Source organism: Myodes glareolus, chromosome 21 (genome assembly GCF_982192425.1).
Source record: "Myodes glareolus chromosome 21, mMyoGla1.1, whole genome shotgun sequence".
Lineage (NCBI taxonomy): Eukaryota > Metazoa > Chordata > Mammalia > Rodentia > Cricetidae > Myodes > Myodes glareolus.
In genome coordinates, this window is record NC_142046.1 from 27,127,436 (window position 1) to 27,146,048 (window position 18,613).

The 18,613-nt window shown below is 37.7% G+C and overlaps 1 protein-coding gene across 2 annotated transcripts in view; it reads left to right on the forward strand.

Annotated features, from left to right (window-relative positions):
- The window catches only part of Kynu (kynureninase), a 134,619-nt gene that overhangs the window by 76,507 nt on the left and 39,499 nt on the right, over positions 1-18,613 (forward strand). For both annotated transcript variants that reach the window (XM_048425848.3, XM_048425849.3), the window contains exons 9-10: positions 10,988-11,086; positions 12,240-12,313. In XM_048425848.3, the coding sequence (XP_048281805.3) occupies positions 10,988-11,086; positions 12,240-12,313 (173 nt within the window). The remainder of the gene's footprint in view (positions 1-10,987; positions 11,087-12,239; positions 12,314-18,613) is intronic.

Consider the following 18,613-nt stretch of genomic DNA (forward strand, 5'->3'; position numbering starts at 1 on the left):
TCAGACGGTAGAAGTAGCCACCCCAATTTCACTCACATGTTAAAGAAAAATAATTAGTTTTGATTTGGGTTATTGCTGGGTTGGCCTCAAACGTCCAACCCTTCTGCTTCCATCTCCCAGATGCTGTCATCATAAACATGTATCCTCACACCTGAAAAAGCACTGTTTCTACTGCAATAAGTCCTTTCATCTTTGTGTATTCCTTTTCTCATGCCCAATTTTTTTAATTCAAAGCTCTCCTACTCGATCTCTTGTCTTTAAAATTAAGCTCTCTGGGTCAGGCAAGTCTCAGAGCAATGTTCACTTTATCAGCGACTGTTGTCTCCTCTGCAAATACAATGCTTAAGTACCATCAATCAATACATCTGGGACAGAGGGAACTGTGAAATCAATTTAGTGAACAGAGTCAGTGTTACCCAGTTACTATGTACTTATGCACTAAACTATTTCATTTGAAATCGTCAGACATCAATCTTGGGGTAGCTATTGGCGATATCATCCCAGTTTTCCTCATTCTATTCCAGTTTGCCACTGACCTTCAATATGAGCATTTAGAATTCATCATCGGGCAGCTCTCTTCTGAGATAAAAGATTGTGCGGATTTATTTTCTATAATGCCCATTATTTGCAGTTCCATCTTCTGTATTACTTACAAGAGCCCAAGGTCTAATACAAGCTTGGCTAGCAGAGTTCTGCTCCCAGAAAAGCCTGCATGCTGAGTTATTTTATGATACAACTCAGCTCCTAAAATCTGCTTCTGCGGTTGCATGAGAAAGACTATGTGTTCCTCATCCCTTTAGACTCACTGTTTTCACTTTTGTTTTAAAATTGAAGAGCTGCTGTTCCCACAGAGCTGTTGGGTAATTCTCTGACAGCCTTACACCCTAAGCTAGGATAGTAACCCTAGGTACTGCTGGAAAGGATTGTTACCCACAGAACTTGGTGACATTTGGTGTGAAGTAGGCAGAGTGAAGACATCTGACAGTCTTGGTAAATTTGGTCTGGATAAAAGGAAAGATTTTGTAAATTTCCAGGCTGCGATGATGTGGCAGAGATGGTAGGACAATAGGAGCCCCTCTTATAGATCTGCTTGCTTCTTTTATATTGTTTAATTTTGTCTATCTATTTATGTGTTTATGTATGCATGCATGTATATATATGTATGTATGTATGTATGTATGTGTTTTGGAGGCAGGGTTTCACTCTATAACACTAAATGACCAGAAACTTGATCTGTACCATGCTGGCCTTTAATTTATAGAGTGTCCTGAATTAATGGTGTGAAGCACCACACCTAGTCAGATCTTGATTTCTATTTTGTTTTCATCTTGGTATCTGTGTATGATTGTGACTCACAAGTGAGTGAGTTTGGGAATTAGATGTTCCAGTACTGTGATTAAAAAAAAAAAAAACCTTATCAGCGTCCATCCTCTATTTCATTCTATCGTTCTCTAGTAATTTCACAGATCTCTAATTATGAACCTCACTGCAAAATGCAAGATCAGAGTTGTCTAACCAACTTGTTCTTATTTATCCACTATGGGTCTATATTTCTCTATAAAGTAAGGCAGTATGTTCACAGGCACGCATATACATATAAATATACACATTAATTCTCTTACACATTCTAAAACATTTTTCCATTTTACAGTTTTGTCTTATGAGAATATTTTCCTAATTAAGTGTACATTGTTACCTGAACATTTGAGTCAAATGTAGAAGGGTGTTCAGTATTCTCCAAATACTTCACTGTTCTATAATCTATCTGTTAAGAAGTCAAGAGGTACTCTCACAAGCACACCAGGAGTGCCACAGTTAGTCTCAAAGGAACTGAGGAGACTTGGACACATCTATATCATGGCACTGGAGACAGGCCTAGATCATTCAATGGAGTCTGGGCCGGCATACTTAGTGAACTCTCAGTGGTTGGATTTATCAATGAATAGAGTCACTCTTCTTTGTAACAACAACAATCAGAAGGCCACATTTGTAAGTTGGAATTCAGCTGGCATAACACAATGGCTATTTCCCCATCATTTATGAATTTGACGGTTCTTTTGAATACACAAACATATACCTGGTAAATACCAGTTTCAAGTATTGATATAAATATCTGTCTTGTATCATGTTATGTCTAAATGAGAGTGCTTTTTTAAGTGAAGAAGGAGCAACCCAAATAACAGCAAAGAGTCAACATATTGCAGAACTTCTGAACTTATCAGAACTTAGAGTGTTTAGAACCAGCTTCAGTTATCTCATTGTATAATTCATTTAATAAATTCTGAAGAGACTGTACTTTCCTTTATCTTGGAGAGTTCAGCATCAGCCCTGTGTTGCAGTCAACTCCACTGATAAGAAATATTATTAGTGATGTGCTAAGACAACTACAAAGCAAACTCATGTATTGTTTTCTATTTAGTTGAGAGTGATTTAGAGTATTTTGAATTGCTGTTTTGCCTAAAATACTCCTCTTTTTAAAAGTGCCCTCAAAGAACATGGCATATAATAAAACTACATTCAGAACAAACCTCAAATAATCTTCTTTGATAATTCGATATCAGGGTTTTCGGATGCTCTTGTCCCCTCTAGCCACTTGCTGTAAACTATGGCCAACCACAACATGTTCACCGACACTGACATCTTTGTAGGTGGATAGGGAGCCCTTGGGCCGTGTCTTCTTTGCAGTTTTTGCAGACAGAGTTCCAAAGACAGCAGAAAAAATTTCCTCATCTGTGCCCTGGAGAAAAAGGAATTGTTTGTAACAGGTCATTTTCTTCACACAATTACTTCAGGATTCACGTGCCAAAGTGGTGACTCTTCCACAATGGCACTGGCTGCAAGTTCAGCTATAGGAAATAATTTTAAGTTGAGAGATTCACCCTGAAACACACAGGTCCTGGGATCTTGCCCATGGAAAATGCTGAGCCAAACACAAAGAACTCCTAGGTCTTGATCTCACTGTCAAGGCTGAGTGATTGGGTGACAAGCCTGGGGTCTTTAGGAAAACAAAAGATTATATAAGTATTGTGGAAGCCATGAATCTCTTTTGGTCCAGAAGTAGCAAAGCCAGCAAGAAAATGATCACTGCTGAATCTGAACAGTTCTGATATTTTTGACTTGCATGCATCTTAATTACTAGGACATTCCTTCTGAAACTCAGAGAAACTCCCTGCTACCCACCTGCTTGTAGTATCTCAAGATCTTTGCACTTTTATTACAGCTTCATGGGTCTCAAGTCTAGCTGTATTGCTTTGTTACATTTATGAGTGTGAATAAAAACTATTAAACAAAGGAAACCCAACATCAGATGAGAGAATATCCACTGGCAGTTGATAATTTTATTTGTTTATTCTTGTGCTTATTTGTTTAATAATATTTTTACTTATAGTATAAAGCAATGAGATTGAAAATTTTCATAAGAATATATAATAGGGGAAAAGTATGAAGAATGGTTCCCTTTCTTAGAAGATATCTTGTGAACATAATCTGAGTCATTCAGGACCACCTGTTTCCTCTACTATAACTGAATAAGATAGACTGGATAATTCATAAAATAATGTTGCTTTATTTATGGTTCTAAAGGTTGATAAGTTAAAGAGAAAATCCTGGGATTCTTGGGAACTTCTTTTCTACAATCCATCATACCCTAGTAGAGGGCATCACTTGGGAAGCAGAGCATGGGAAACTCTGGGGTCTTTTACTTTCCTTAAACTCAATAATGCCATACAGTGGTACACAGCTAATATTACCTACTGCCCAAAGGTCTCACCACCCAATGCCATTTACATATGAATCTCAGGGTAACATTTTCAATCCCTGAATACTAAGGGACACTACAATCATGGCATCAGCAAAATGAGGAGGGAAAGTGTCAGGGAGAAAGTGTAAACTAAAGGGTGGAAGCAACAGGGCCTCTGAGACAGGGCAGATAGAAAAGTCTAGAAAGGCTTGAGAGCCATGACAACAACACCTACAATGCGCTTCCTCATCTTACCAGGGGTTTTTCAAAGGAAGAGCAGGGTGTGGTCAAATCTGTGGTTTAGGATTTAAACTGGAATAAAGGCAGACTGGAAGAATTTGCTTTGTTTGAGAATAAATTACTAGATTCATGCAAGGATGACCAGGAAGTAAGGTACTGTGTTGTCTGTACACAACTACATATCATGCAATTATGTAAGAATGTATATGCTATAACCATCTATGGTAAAACTGGGTAAAATGTGTTGAAACATGTCAATTTTTATTTTTATTTAAAACATTGTATAAAGGTGGCAAACATGCTTAAGGGTCTTGTTCCTCTTCCTCTTCCTTCTCCTCCTTCTCCTCTTCTTCTTTCCTTTGCATCTCAAGTCACCTACTCTTATTCATAAAGTAGTGGAAACAGCTGAGGGAAGGCTACCTGGGAGATGACTCTGCTATGCTTTGTTTTAAGATGCTGCCATCTAGCGACATTTCTGTAAAATCACACTGTGGCCATCTCAATAAAGTTTGCGTCTTACTGCAATCTCTACTTTAATAATTTATGTTTTCTGTCATCCATACAAAAGAATTCTACATTCAATAAAATGTACTGTGGGATCTTGGAGTGCTTTTCTGATACGATGCTATGTCTGTGACCACAGGGCATTAATAACGGGATACAGTAGGTGAACTTGGTACCTTCTTCATAGTCCATACTTTATAAATAATTTAAGATGAAATAAAGTATAGACTTGTATTCCTTGAATTTCCTAAGGAGGATGAATTCTATTCTAAAAATTTATAAAAAGATTAGTTTGAAAAATTCTTTCATTAAAGAATCTTTCCTCTAATTAGAAATGTGGGTGAACAGAAAACTGACTTCAATTTAGAATCCCTTTTTATTTTTTCGCATGGAATTTCAGTCGTTTGTGTACATCACAATGCACAGTAACAAATGTGTCTATCTATCAAGTCTGATCGTGAATCCGTCAGCCCAGATTCTGATTATCTCCAAGTCTTCTTGGTATGGATTGACTGTATCGCTTCTCAGTCACGCTCAAAGAGGTATATTCCTATAGAAAATTTCTTGCTTATTTGAGAGTAAGAAAAACTGGCAAATTCAACTCTCTACCTTGGAAGAAAGCGATCAGTTAAGTATTATGGCTATGGTGTTCCTTTTGTGAAAGATAAGAGACGCAGTCAGGTTATAATAAGTATAGCTTTGTGAGCTGAATTACTAAGAATAAAAGCCACACCTGCGTTACAAATTCTCCAAAGCTGAATAGATTTGTGACTGATTAGAACATCTGTGATTGGGGAGAGCTCAGACGTGGTAGGTTTGGGGCACAATTATCTTAAGCTATCTTTAGTCTCCTTAATAGGGATTCATTGCTCACCTCTGTGTGTGGCCTGCCATCCTTGTGACTAACAGGTGGAATAACTTGGGAGTGTGCTCACAAAACTAATTGCTTCCACCAGCCCATAGACTTAGAATGTCATCAGATAGCACCTGGGGGCCACAACAGAGACTTCTCCATTTTGCTATAACAGCTTGATATTTCCGTGGAAGTGCATGAGAAGTGACATGATTGATGATTTTCTTTTGTTCTTTTACTATAAACACTTCATGAAATGTCTGCCACACTAGACATGGTGCATTTGTGGTAAACTGAATCTATGATCATGCACATTTGGCTCTTGAACAAAATGCTGCTTATTCCCTTTGGGGCAGGAACTATGACTCTGTATCTGCAGTTCTGGGCACAGAACACGAGGCCCTAAGGATGAGCCACCTCACTGCAGTAGTAACTTGCATCTGTGAGAGATACAAGCATGAGTGTAGATGAAAGTTTTTGTCCTGCCTGATCCCATAGCTGTTCACTCCCAACAAAACACATAGAGGATTATACTAATTATAACCTGTTTGGCCTATTAGCTCATGCTGATTATTAACTAGCTCTTACAACTTACATTAACCCATAGTACTTAACTATATTTAGCCACATGGCTTGGTACTTTACTCAGTAAGGCATTCTCATCTTGCCTCCTCTACATGTCTGGTTACTTCAGACTGAGCCTTTCCATTTCTCAGAATTCTCCTAGTCTAGTCACCTCACCTATACTTCCTGCCTGGCTAGTGGCCAATCAGTGTTTTATTAAAGCAATACAAGTGCCAAATCCTTACACGTGCACATGAGCCCATGAGCTGCTCATGTCCAGTTGCTACTGTTGACTCATTGGGCTGACTTTTGTGGCATCTTTCTTGGGGTTGTATTCTTCCCTTACATCAGTGGATGATCTGCTGAATTGTTTTGGGATGGTAGTTGGGAAACTATTCGGTTTGAATTCTATTTGTTCTTTGTTGTTGTTTATTTCTGAAGCATTTAGTTCAAGGTTAGTCATTTTGTTTTCAGAACATTCAGTTAGAAGTGTTTAGCTTGTTTCTGTTTTTAGAAGCTTTGTTAATTTGCTAGGATTTGTTCTTTTTCCTCCTAGGTCTAATTCTGTCTTTTACTCTGGCCTCTGTCTGTCTATCACAAACTTCATGATATATAAGCAATTGAGGGGGGAAACCCAGAAAAATACCCTTATTCTTGGGACGGAAGGACTTTGTTGGCTCATTTGGAAAACAAACAGAAGGACTGATCACCCAGTATTGAGTCCCCATACATTACATGTCAGGTAAATGTCCAGGACCAGTCCTAGGTACAGTGGAAGGAACGGACAGGAAAGAGGGAATTCCTTCCAAAAGTACCATGCAGGTTTCACCCAAATCATAGGTCCCTAAGCAGCATAGAGAAGTTTGTAATTTTCAGAAGAAAAGAGGAAACACATGAAAGAAAACTGAAATTATTTGGAGAAAACCTGCTATTTGGTATTATTGTTTCTCATTTATGTTTGATATTATTGTTAGTTCAAATTTGGAAAAAAATAGGCACAACAGAAACCAACTTAACCAACCATTGTCTCCATGGAGAACATCTGGTTTTTCTGGTGTATTTTGTTTTTTTTGTGGTTTTCTTTGTCCTTTTCTGGGGATTTTGCTGTTGTTTCTGTTTGCGTTTATCAATCTGATAACTTGTTGCTGAGCTGTCCAAATTTTATATCCCATATTGATTTAATATTGGAAATTCATGTGCATGCATCTAAAAATTTACTTTTAGATTTTCCTACTCAGTGGAATGTATTTCAAGATAAAATCTGATGATTTTTGAATTTCATTTGTAAGTGTTGTAATGGATCCACTTTTATTGCTTAGTTTATTAAACTGGTATTTTCTCTCTTCTGTTTGGTCTGTTTGGCTAAGGCCTTGTCAATCTTACTTATCTTTTCAAAGAAATGACTCTTTACTTTATTGATTCTTTATTGTTTATTTTGTTTCCCATGTCATGAATGTCTGCCCTGATCTTAACAACTTTTTCGTGTCTGCTACTTGGGGTTTGCCCTGTTCTCCTTTTTCAAAACTTTAAGTGAATCATTAATTTATTTAGTTGTAATCTCTCCTATTTCTTTCCTTCTTTCCTTCCAGTTTCTTTCTTGTCTTTTATTTACTTGACCTTTTTTATTTATTATATTATATAATGTATATGTTTATGATATATATACATATATTTCCCTTCCAAAAATCCTTCCAGATGTCCCTCACCTACTCAACCAAATTCATGTTCTTTCTCTCTTAAAAAAAAGACAAAACAAACAGCACCAAACCAAATGATTTCTTAATGTAGGCATGTAGAGCCACAAAGTTCAATCCCATTTGTTTTGAGATATGGTGTTTTTGTTTTTATTTGCTTCTAATAATGATTTTATTTTTGTGACAACTTCAAGGACTCACTCAATGTTAAATAATGTATTGCTTAATAACCATAACTTTGTGTGTGTTCTAGAGATTTTTTTCTTGCTTTCCATTGTCTTAATGCATTGTAGTCTAATAAAATACGATGAATTGTTTAATATTCCCTGTATATATTATACTCTATTTGTGTCCTAATATTATGTGTATTGTACAGTGTTTGGATGGAATGTTCTTAGATGTCTGCTAAGTCCATTTGATATATGATTTTGATTAACTCAGATATTCTTTCCTTCCTTCCTTCCTTCCTTCCTTCCTTCTTTCTTTCCCCTTCCTTTCTTCCTTATGCTTGCCTTTCTTTCTTTCTTTCTTTCTTTCTTTCTTTCTTTCTTTCTTTCTTTCTTTCTTCTTTAATTTTTGTGGGAATAGCCTGCCAATTGGTGAGAGCAGGGCATTGAAATCACCTCTACTGCTGTGCTGGAGGTTAATATATCTCTAGTAGTTATTTTATGAAATTGGCTGTACTTGTTTCCAGGACATATCCATTTATAATAATACTGTTCTCTTAACTGATTGATCCATTAATTCGTATGAAGCTGTTGTCTTCTTCTTTTCTCATTAGTTTTGGTTTAAATTATATTTTGTTAGGTTGTATAACAGTGTATAACAGTGATATCGGCTTATTTGTAGATCCATTTGCTTGAAATGGCATTTTTCATTCTCTCAACCTATGGTGATGAGGTGTGTTTTTGGATGCAGCATATAGATAACACCTGCTATTTGATATAGTCTATTAGTCTGTGTTTTCAGATTGGGGAATTGAGTCCATTAATATTCAGGGTTATTGGAAGTTGTATATTGATCCCTGCCATTCTACTGATTCTGTAGTGTTGTTTTTTTTTCCTCCATTGATTAATATCATTCTCTCATGGCTTATTCCTATCTGTAACCTAATGGAGAGATTTGTGTTCATTCTAAGTCCTAGCATTGCTTTCAATATTTTCTGTAGAACTGGCTTGGTGGCTATAATTTATTTAATCTATTTTTAATATAAAAGTTCTTATTTTCTTTTAAATTGTGATCAGTAGTTTATATTAACAGTAGTTAACTTTAAGAACTTAAAATATATCATATCAAGACTTTCTAGCTTTGAAACTTCCAGTTAAATACCATACTGTTATTCCGATGGGCCTTTATACATGACTTAGTGTTTCTGTCATGATGTTTCAACATACTTTCTTTGTCCAGTTTAAATAATGTTCTAATGAGAATACTATAAATTATATATTTATAATTATATAGTATATATATTATATACTAATATATATATTAGGCTTTCCTGCCCTATATGTCTTATATATCTGAATTGTCAGCTCTTTTCTTAATTCTGATGAAGTTTCTATCATGATTCTTTTGAAAATGTTTTCTGTGTCTTTAGAATGTGTTTCTTCTTCTTCTCCTATGCCTACAACTTACAAATTTGACCTATTCAGAGAGTCTCATGCATCTTGGAATTCTCAGTATTCATTAACTCCTTGTTTTATCTTTGTCCTTGTTGCATTTTTCCAGTCCTGCCACCTTGTCTTCAAGCTCAGCATTCTGTCCTCTGCTTGGTCCAGTCTATTGCTGAGGCATCTTAGAGTTTTATTGTCCTTACTATTTTTATCTTATTTTATTTTACTTACTATGGTACTTACATCTGGCATTTCAGGTTGTTTTTTCTTCAATGTTTCTATCTTCTTGTCGAATTCTTCTTTCATTTCATCTATCACCTTCTGTATTTCGTTTGGCTATTGTGTCTCTGAACTTGTTTATAATCATTTTGCTTTCTCTGTCTAGGATTTCACCTAGCTTACTCTTACTAGATGCCATTGCTGCAAGGGTAATAATATTTGAAGGAGTTAATCTGTCTTGGGTCTTGGTTTTTCATGTTTCTTTCATTAGTGCACTGGAAATTGTGCATTCGGTACTACTTCTTCACCTGATTTGGTCTTTTTAATCAGCTATTTTCTTTTGGTTGAAAGATATATACTGTTCAGATGTGACTTGGGTGAGAACGTATAGAATGTGTAAGTCAGAAAATAATTCTTTATATCAGGAGCTCCAGGTGTTGGCAGAAGCACTGTTTATATCCCCGCGAAGGACATAACTAGAAGAATGACCAGAGTTGTTCGGTATTAACACTATGTCATACTAGCATAGACTTCAAAAACCAGTGGAAGATAAACAGCCAAGGGCAACCTAAATTGTACTTAGATTTTAGCTAATATGATTTGAAGAAAGAGGGAAACAAGGTAAATAGGGAAAAGGGGTGAGTATTAGATCAACTCTGAAGAAAAGAAATTAAGGTAGGGAAAGTTGAGGTATACTTAGGATCTACAGAATTTAGAGACTGTTACATTGCTGGAAAGTTATGATCAGAAGAAAAAGAAGGAGGGTGATCATGATCAAAGGAAGAAAGGACAGGTGGGGAATGGAAAAATATGTGAGATGTGACAGAATAGACTAAATTAAATTAAAATAGATCACAGTGAAAATTAAATTAAATTACACTAGACTAGAGTGAAATAACTCAATCTGCATGAAACAAAATAAACAAACGCCTAAAACAGGCTGAACAACAAACAAGCAAAACCATCATGACACATATGTGCATGATGAAGGCTCCAGAATTTAAAAAAAAAAATGTGCTTGTGGGGTTATTGCTAGCACAGATGTACTGAGTTGAAAGGTAAAGATCTCAGATCCTTCTGTTCCTAGAAGGATCTATGTGGTGCTGCATGGCAGAGGGTTATACAGGAGCCATTAGTTCTGCAGCCTGAGTGTTCTGGGAACTCTCTGAATCTACTAGACTGGAGCCAGGAACCTGACCTTACCCTGTTGTAATTTTCACAAGGAGAATTTAAGCAAACCCCTTCCATCTCCCATAAATGAACTGTGGATTAAGTGCAATGAAGGCAACCCAGTTTGGAAGTGACACCTCTGTTTCTCCTATTGGACGCAAAGTTTCATCCCTATTATCATTTTTGCATACAGCTGCAAATATTAATGTAGAGAAGATGATGGCTTTAGTCTAGGTTAACAAAGGATTGTGGGAGTATGGATCAAATGTTGTGAGCTGAGGCATCAGAGAGGGAACAATTCCTGTTCAACATGTTGCAAAAAGCTTGAGATGCTTGTCCTTGCTGTTTCTCATTACTATACCAATTGGAAGCTTGTTATATTCTTCCTTAGGGCTGTTTTGTTGGCTTTGATCTAGCTCATGCAGTTGGAAATGTTGAACTCCACTTACATGACTGGGGCGTTGACTTTGCCTGCTGGTGTTCTTACAAGGTAGGAACAAGTTCATGTCTGGAATCCTTTTATTTCACATAGGTTTTAAACTAAAGGAAAACCTTGGCCCACAACACACATTCTGCTTTTGTCGGCCCTGTGTTTCCTGATTCAGAACATAGTGAAGCCCTAGGATTAAATAGCATGAAACATAATTTAGGTCTATTATTCCTACAACTGTAGAAAATTTATTTATTAAGTTTCTAGACTACTATGAAAACAAATTAAATATAGAGAAAATAATTCCACACTTAGAGCTTAATACTTACTGATTAATGCCTTTAGTTTTTGTTTATATGAAAACGAAGTTCCAACATTTCTACAAATAGAAATGAAATTCGTAGACTGTGAGTATTTGACATACAACATTTGGACAAAGTCTTTGAAATCTATGAGACCTTAGTTTACCTGCTACTTACTAGTGATACTGGGCATTCCATAAACACCTCTGGAGGTTTCCCAACTCTCATGCCCTGAAGGAAAGAATTGGACACAGATACATGAAGAGTCACGGAAATAGGGTTGTGTGTTAAAGAAAGGTAATTTTCTAAGGTAGGAAGTGTGCAAGAACAAAAATATTTTTCTGGAGTTTAAAAGACCCTACTTCAAGGGATTGCAACTTTGGGAACTTTTTTTTCCCTTAGTGTTCCATGCATGTTCTATCTATTAAATATAATTCTACATACAACTTCATGCACCAAAGGCATGTACTTGATGTCTTATGTCTCCCCTAAGAGGTATATGTTAACATCTTAATGAGTCATAGATCACCTTCAGGAAGCAGCCTCTTATATCTGTCTGCATCTGTCTGTTGCTGGGATAGGATGGCCTACAGGAGAGGATCAACAAGCTAAGTTTTCAATATGTCCAAGGCTCTCCAGAGCCTCCCTTTGCCCTGTTCTCCTGAATTAATAATTTGAATAAAATTTTGTGAAAAATAATATTGCCACATATTTTTCATCTTTAATATTTCTTATTTGTTTTTCCTTTAACAGTAAGACCCAACACTCTGTTTTACTGCAAAAGCTCAAATGATCATGCATTTTGAACTGGTCAAAAGTTATGGGCTTATGTAAAACAAGTAAAAACGAAAGCAGGGTTTATATTTTTCTCACGTTTTCAGTAAACTCATAAAATTTCACTTCTTTTCTAGTATTTAAATTCAGGAGCTGGAGGTCTGGCTGGTGCCTTCGTCCATGAGAAACATGCTCATACAATCAAGCCTGCGTGAGTAGCGTCTCTGGACTTTTATTCTGTTATGAACAAATCAGTGTGCATTCCTAAGATGGTAAACGTTTCTAAAATTGCTCGTGAACAGGAGCCGTATAAGATTATAATTATTTTACCACTTCATTAACACTGCCATGCTTTATCGGAAATACATGCTTTCTGGAGACTTCAATTGGCTGAATGAGAAGTTTAATCAAAAAGGGAATCTTCAATGCAAAATGAGTTCTCGCAATCATGTAGAGCCAATGGTTTGATGCTAAAGTACTCTTGAAATTTATATTTTTAAAAATGTGCTGCTTCGGCTTTTCAATTGCTATACATACAATCTGTCTCCCTATCCAAACCACAGTGTTGTGGCCACAGCGTGAAAATTACAGGTTGTGTATGAATTCCCCAATGCCAAGGTACTAGATGAGCCACTGGAACCAGGGCTTTTACCAAGTCTTAATTGCTTTGCCCTCTGAGCTGGCCAAATCATCTTAAGAGTAAAGGCAGTAGACTGAGAGTTCCTCTTCCTCCGGAGGAATAAAAGAAGCAGGAGGAATAGGTGGAGTAGGAAGGAAAGGGATCATTTCTTTGCAGAACTAGAGGTGCAGTTTCAAATTGTACATGAACAACTGGCTCTCCTATGCCAGGGCCCAATATCTAAATCCAATCTGAAGAGAGAACAAATGAAAGAAGGAAGATCCAGAAGGCAGAAGAGATTTAGTCCAGGTTGGGAATGATGAAGATGGTGAGGAGCCTCAGCTACTTTGATTCCAAGAAATCTAAGAAAGCAAGTGGTGGTGGGGCTGGCAATGCTGCTGTTACTCTAATCTGCCATGGCTTTGGACCTTGAGAAAGAAGTAACAACAAGATACCCAAGGACGCCACAGAGACAGCCACAACTGGCTTACCCATTGAGCAAGATTCAGAGGCGCAAGAAAAGAGCAGGCCCGTGAATTTCAGTGAGAAAAAACAGTTGAGCTTGGATATCAATATTACCTCAGGAGAATCTGGGTTGAACTATACCCATCACAGAGGGTATATCCGGAAGCAATTGGGATTGGTTTTGAAACTTACGAGGTATAGCTTGAGCATAGTTTTATCCAGCCTTTAAAAAAACTTGGAGCTTTATACTACTAAACCCATCCGAAGGTTGCACCAATGGGCTATAAAATACCAAATGGTGAATCCCGTGCAAACATATATACACAGACATGCAAACACACACATATATGCACAGATGTGCACATATACACGTTTTTTAAAATCACAATTAATGGAAAAATGAAGTCATGGATTTGAAAGAGAGCAAAAAGAGATATATGTGAAGATTTGAAGGGAAGAAAAGGAAGAGGAAAGTGGTGTGTTGTAGTATGATATCAAAATATAAAAAAAAACTTTCAATAAAATAAATAAGAAAGGAAAAGTGGGAGGGAAGGAGAGAAAGAGAAAGAGGGGAAAGAGAGAAAGAGAGAGAGAGAGAGAGAGAAGAAAGAATGGCCAAGGAATAGCTAGCTTCGGAGAAAGAATTGGCAACTACAGATGCGGTTACAAGATATCAGTGGACAAGCCAACTCACCAATCAGCCTCTTGAGAAGGTGAGTGGGAAACACAGTTACTGCACAGCAAGTCCCAGTGTCCCAGCAATTCCAGCCCCAGATTTAGCTCCTCATCCTCATCTTCCTCCTCTTATGCCACATTGGTTTTGACTCAGTCAGGCTAAGAGACAGTTAGAGCAGAAAGGACCAGACCTCTTAACCACCCTGCACCAACATTTTCTTTCTTGTTGTGACACTTCATCTCACACTTGGCCATAGGAAATCTGGCACTGTACTGGGACATTCATTGAAATAGGGTCATGAACAAAGTAAGATTGAATTCTCCAGGCCTATTGGCAAAGACCTCTAAATGTAGAATCCCTTTCAGAATGATGGAGGTGGGGCAAAGATTTGGGAAGGAGAGGGTAAAGTTCTAGTACAAGACTACCAGAAGATACAGCTGCCGTATTTACTCCTAAGGACCCAGTTCTGAGGGTTTTTTCACTTTAATTTATTTCAGCTAGGTGAGACTGGGAGTGGGTAGCACCATAATCCTACCCTCAGTCTCCATGGGGGTGAGAAGAGGCAGGAGTTCTCTTCTTGTTGGCATTTTCTTAATCCATTCCCTTTGCCTTACACTTCAGTTGGACCCTGGAGATTTAATCATATCTTTATTTGGATCCCAGAACAGTCTTTCCTTTGTCTCTTGATTCTGACTTGTCAATATGGAAAATATTGTTGGAAAAATTAAGTATTAGACATTTTCTTATTCCTTATCAATATAAAGACAGCCAGACTGTGTCTAATAGAGGTCTAAGTGTGTTGTTGTTCAAATTGCAGTTACCTTTAAAGCTGTCGGTGTCACAGGATAGCTAGTAAAAAGTATCTTCTTTCCTGAAAGGCTTTCTAATCCATGAAACCGAAAGGAGCTAAATATTAAACAATAGGATAGCATTACAAAGCAATACTTGCAGGCTTTATACAGCTCTCTCCGTGTTTTACAGTACCTGTAAATACAAACGCAATATACCAACATATTTATGCATTTTTATTTGACGAGGGAACTCATTGTGTGCCTTTCATCTACTGTAGAGAAAAACAAATAACGTCCTGTATCTCATTTGTGTTTGTCCTGGGATGTGTCGGGTGAGCATCAGGAATGTACACAATACAGTACTGTGATTGGTTTTCTTCTTCTCTCTGTCACTGGCTCAATGATTTAACCTTTAAAGAAATTACAGGAGAATTAGTAGACCTTGGAGCACCTCCCATTTCTGCCATCCTCTGCATATTAATCCTAGAAATTTAAGATCATTTTCTGCAGGTTACTTAATCATGTCTGAAGTCTCTTCAAGATTTCAAGTTTCTAAAATTAAAGAGTGCTTTTTCTCTGGACAGCTATTTAGTCAGGTCTGTATTTTTCTTAAATATATGGCTGTCAGTACATTCAATTGTTCTGTATATCCCAAATCTTCAGAGAAGACTGTAAAGTGCATATTATGAGTACACATATTTTAAGTCACCATTTTAGTGTGGGGGGGATTAGAATGTGCACATGCGTGGTATGTTGGGGTTACTACATGCACGTGCACATGTATGTATATCTAAATGTGAAGGCCAGATTTGATTTTGTGTTTCTCTCTCAGTATCTCTCCACCTTATGTTATGGATCAGTGAACCTGGAGCTCACTGATTTGACAAGGCAAGTTGGTGAGCAAGTTCCCAGCATCCCCTTATCTCTGTCCGACAAGTTTAGGTTTACAGGTGTCTACTATCCCTCCCAAATTTTTAAATATGTGCTAGAGATCTGAACACAGGTCCTCATGTTGACTTGATAAATTGAGGCATCTCATTTTATAAGGATAGGAAGATGATAGTTCAGTAGATAAAGCACTTGCCCAAGCATGAAGACCAGAATTTGTATTTCCAGAACCCATAAAAATCCAGATGTGCTTGCACACACATGATAATATTAGTTTGCCTGTGGTATAATCAAGAACATCTCCAGAAATTTCCAAGCCAGCTGGCCTGCCTGACTTATGTCACAGTGAACAACAGAGTAGATATCCCGGGTTGTCCTCTGACCTCCCCACATGTGTGCAGTGACATAAATGCAACATAGGCACAAGAAGGAGCAAGGATATACATACACACAGCACACACATACACACAACAAAGACACACATAACAAATAGTGTTAGCATTTCATCCAGCTTAGTTGTTTTCTACACAGTTGAAATACAAGGTAGTTTTACTTTTGCGTGATGCCTTTCCAGCCATTTCTCATTCTCTGTTATTCAAATTGGAATAGAAGATCTGATATGTGATTTCAAATTGAAGGGCAAGCTGGTTACAGGGGGACAGAAGAGAAAGTAATATATACATGCTTTAGGGCATGCTAGGAGTTAAGCGCTGACCTCGCAGCAGAGGGTTGTTGCACTTGGTTTCTCTAGCACTAAATGATAAGAAGGAGAGGGTGAGGATGCCCATCTTCACTGTGTTCTTCGGAATCCCCAAATCGTGGTCTCTTGCTGGTGGGCAACTTTCAGACTGTCCCTGCACTTCCAATGCACTACTCCTGAAGAAATAATGTCTCTCTCTATTGCATACACAAGCTTTATCAGAAAAAAATAATTTGATGCATTCTAGGGCATTAAATGTTGCCACTTCATTTTATTATATGTCATCAATTTATATAGGGCTACATAAATATATTCAAGACTTCAGAAAGAATAAGAGTCGGTGACATTTCTAAAAAAAAAGCCATTAGGACATTCTTTTATCCTAATTCTTTAGGGCTTCATTATTACTAACCCCTGTGATGTTACTGTCTCCCAGTGAACTTGTAGCATTTTGCCTAATCGAAAGCATTTTTCTCAAGTGAGAACGTTAACTCCAAAGTTTATGGTTTCTAAACTTCTATGTTATCAAATAATTCTTGGCTGTTAGCAGTTTCAGGGCACCTTTGAAGAGCTGACTGAATTTCCACTCCCTGAACTCTTTCCCACTGGCCTTCTCGTCTAGTGCTTCCTCCTCCCTCCATTCTTCCTCACATTTTTCTCCTTCCTCCTCCTCCTTCCTTTCCATTTTTAGTTTTCTGAGGAAGATTGTGTAGACTAGGCTGGCCTGTTCTGAGGCAGATTGTGTAGCCCAGGCTGGCCTGAAAGTTAGACTATTCTAGCTCAACTCCTGGGTTCCTCACCCATTACAGGTGTGTCAACTACACCAGAAAGAGAACTACTTCTTTGATGCTTAGTTTGTATTCGTATCAGCCATGGTTTAAGGTTTTCAAAAGATTATTTTTATGATGTCCTGCATTTTAGCTAGTCAGCTTGGCATATAGATGGGCTTAAATCAGGCTTAACTAGCAAAGGAGCATTACAGGAGATTGGCTTTTGCTTTTCGGTTTGTTGTTTATTTCTTCGTGTCCTTAAAGCATCTTTCCTTGTGATGTCAGAATGACTAACTCCAGGGCTTCCTGTTTCTAACCTTAATTCCCTCTTCCAAACCTGGGATCCTGTGTTAATGTGCACTGGGGACTTAGGGCTCTGTCCGTGTGGGATGTTGCAGAACGTGCACAAGCTATTCCCTGTGATCGGCTCTTGACTCTGACGGGAGACTTATTGCTTAGCTGAAGCTTCACTTTGTGCTCCACACTGTGCTTTTCTGTCTCTGTGCATCTGCCAATCAAACAGCATCGCTGGGAAAATGCTAGAAGAAGAGCAAATATTGGAAATGTCAAAATAAGACACTGAATTAGGCTGATTCCACAAACAGCGGTGAAGCTCAGTAAAGTTACGGCGAAATGAAAGGCTGTTTCCTTGTGAATGGCAATTATCACGCAGAGACCACATATAACTGCAGTTTCAAAAGTATCATGCTAATTCTACTGCCAGTTAATAATTACATTTCAGTTGTTAGGTCTGAGGTTTCAGCTGGTTAACTCTGCTTAATGAACTTCTGATGCCTGTACCCTCTCCATTTTCCCAGGACTGCAGAAAGACTTGGGTGTTTTTGGTTGTTAAATTATTCATTATTGTAGCTGGGAACCATATGAACAGCCTCAATTCAAAGGCAAAGATCTAAAACCTGACATGACACACTTGACAAAGTCAGCTTTGTTGCTTGAAAAGGCTGACATCTAGTGGTTAAGGGTGTTATTTCAAATTAATAACTCATTGCCATTCACCTTCAACAGATATTTTTATGCACACACACAATCTTTTTTTTAAAAAAAATCTCTTATCACAGTACTATGTGCATTGCAGCAGTCTGATAATCAATGCTCTGAAAAAGATAAATAATTAAGAAGGTGGGTGGAAGAAATGGTATGGTGTTGTAAGGAGGCTGCTTGTTTGTTCCTGGCTGCTCAGCCCCAAAATAATCACACAGAAACTATATTACTTAAATCACAGCTTGGCCAATTATCTCTAACTTCTTATTGGCTAATCCTTACATCTTAATTTAACCCATTTCTAGTAATCTGCGAATCAGCACGTGGCTGTGGTTTACAGGGTAAAGTGCAGTCGGCTCCAGTGCAGCTACATGGCTTCTCCCTGACTCTGCCCTTCTTTCTCCGGGCATTCAGTCCAGTCCTCTCAGCTTAGCTCTGTCCTGCCCTGCTCTGCTCTGCTATAGGGTCAAAGCAGTTCTTTATTCATTAACAATCATCAATCATCACAGCATACAGAGGGGAATCCCACATCAGTATGAAGGGATTTCAGGTATATGGTTATAGAAATTTTAAAAGTTCACTAAGGATGTGGAAAAAACT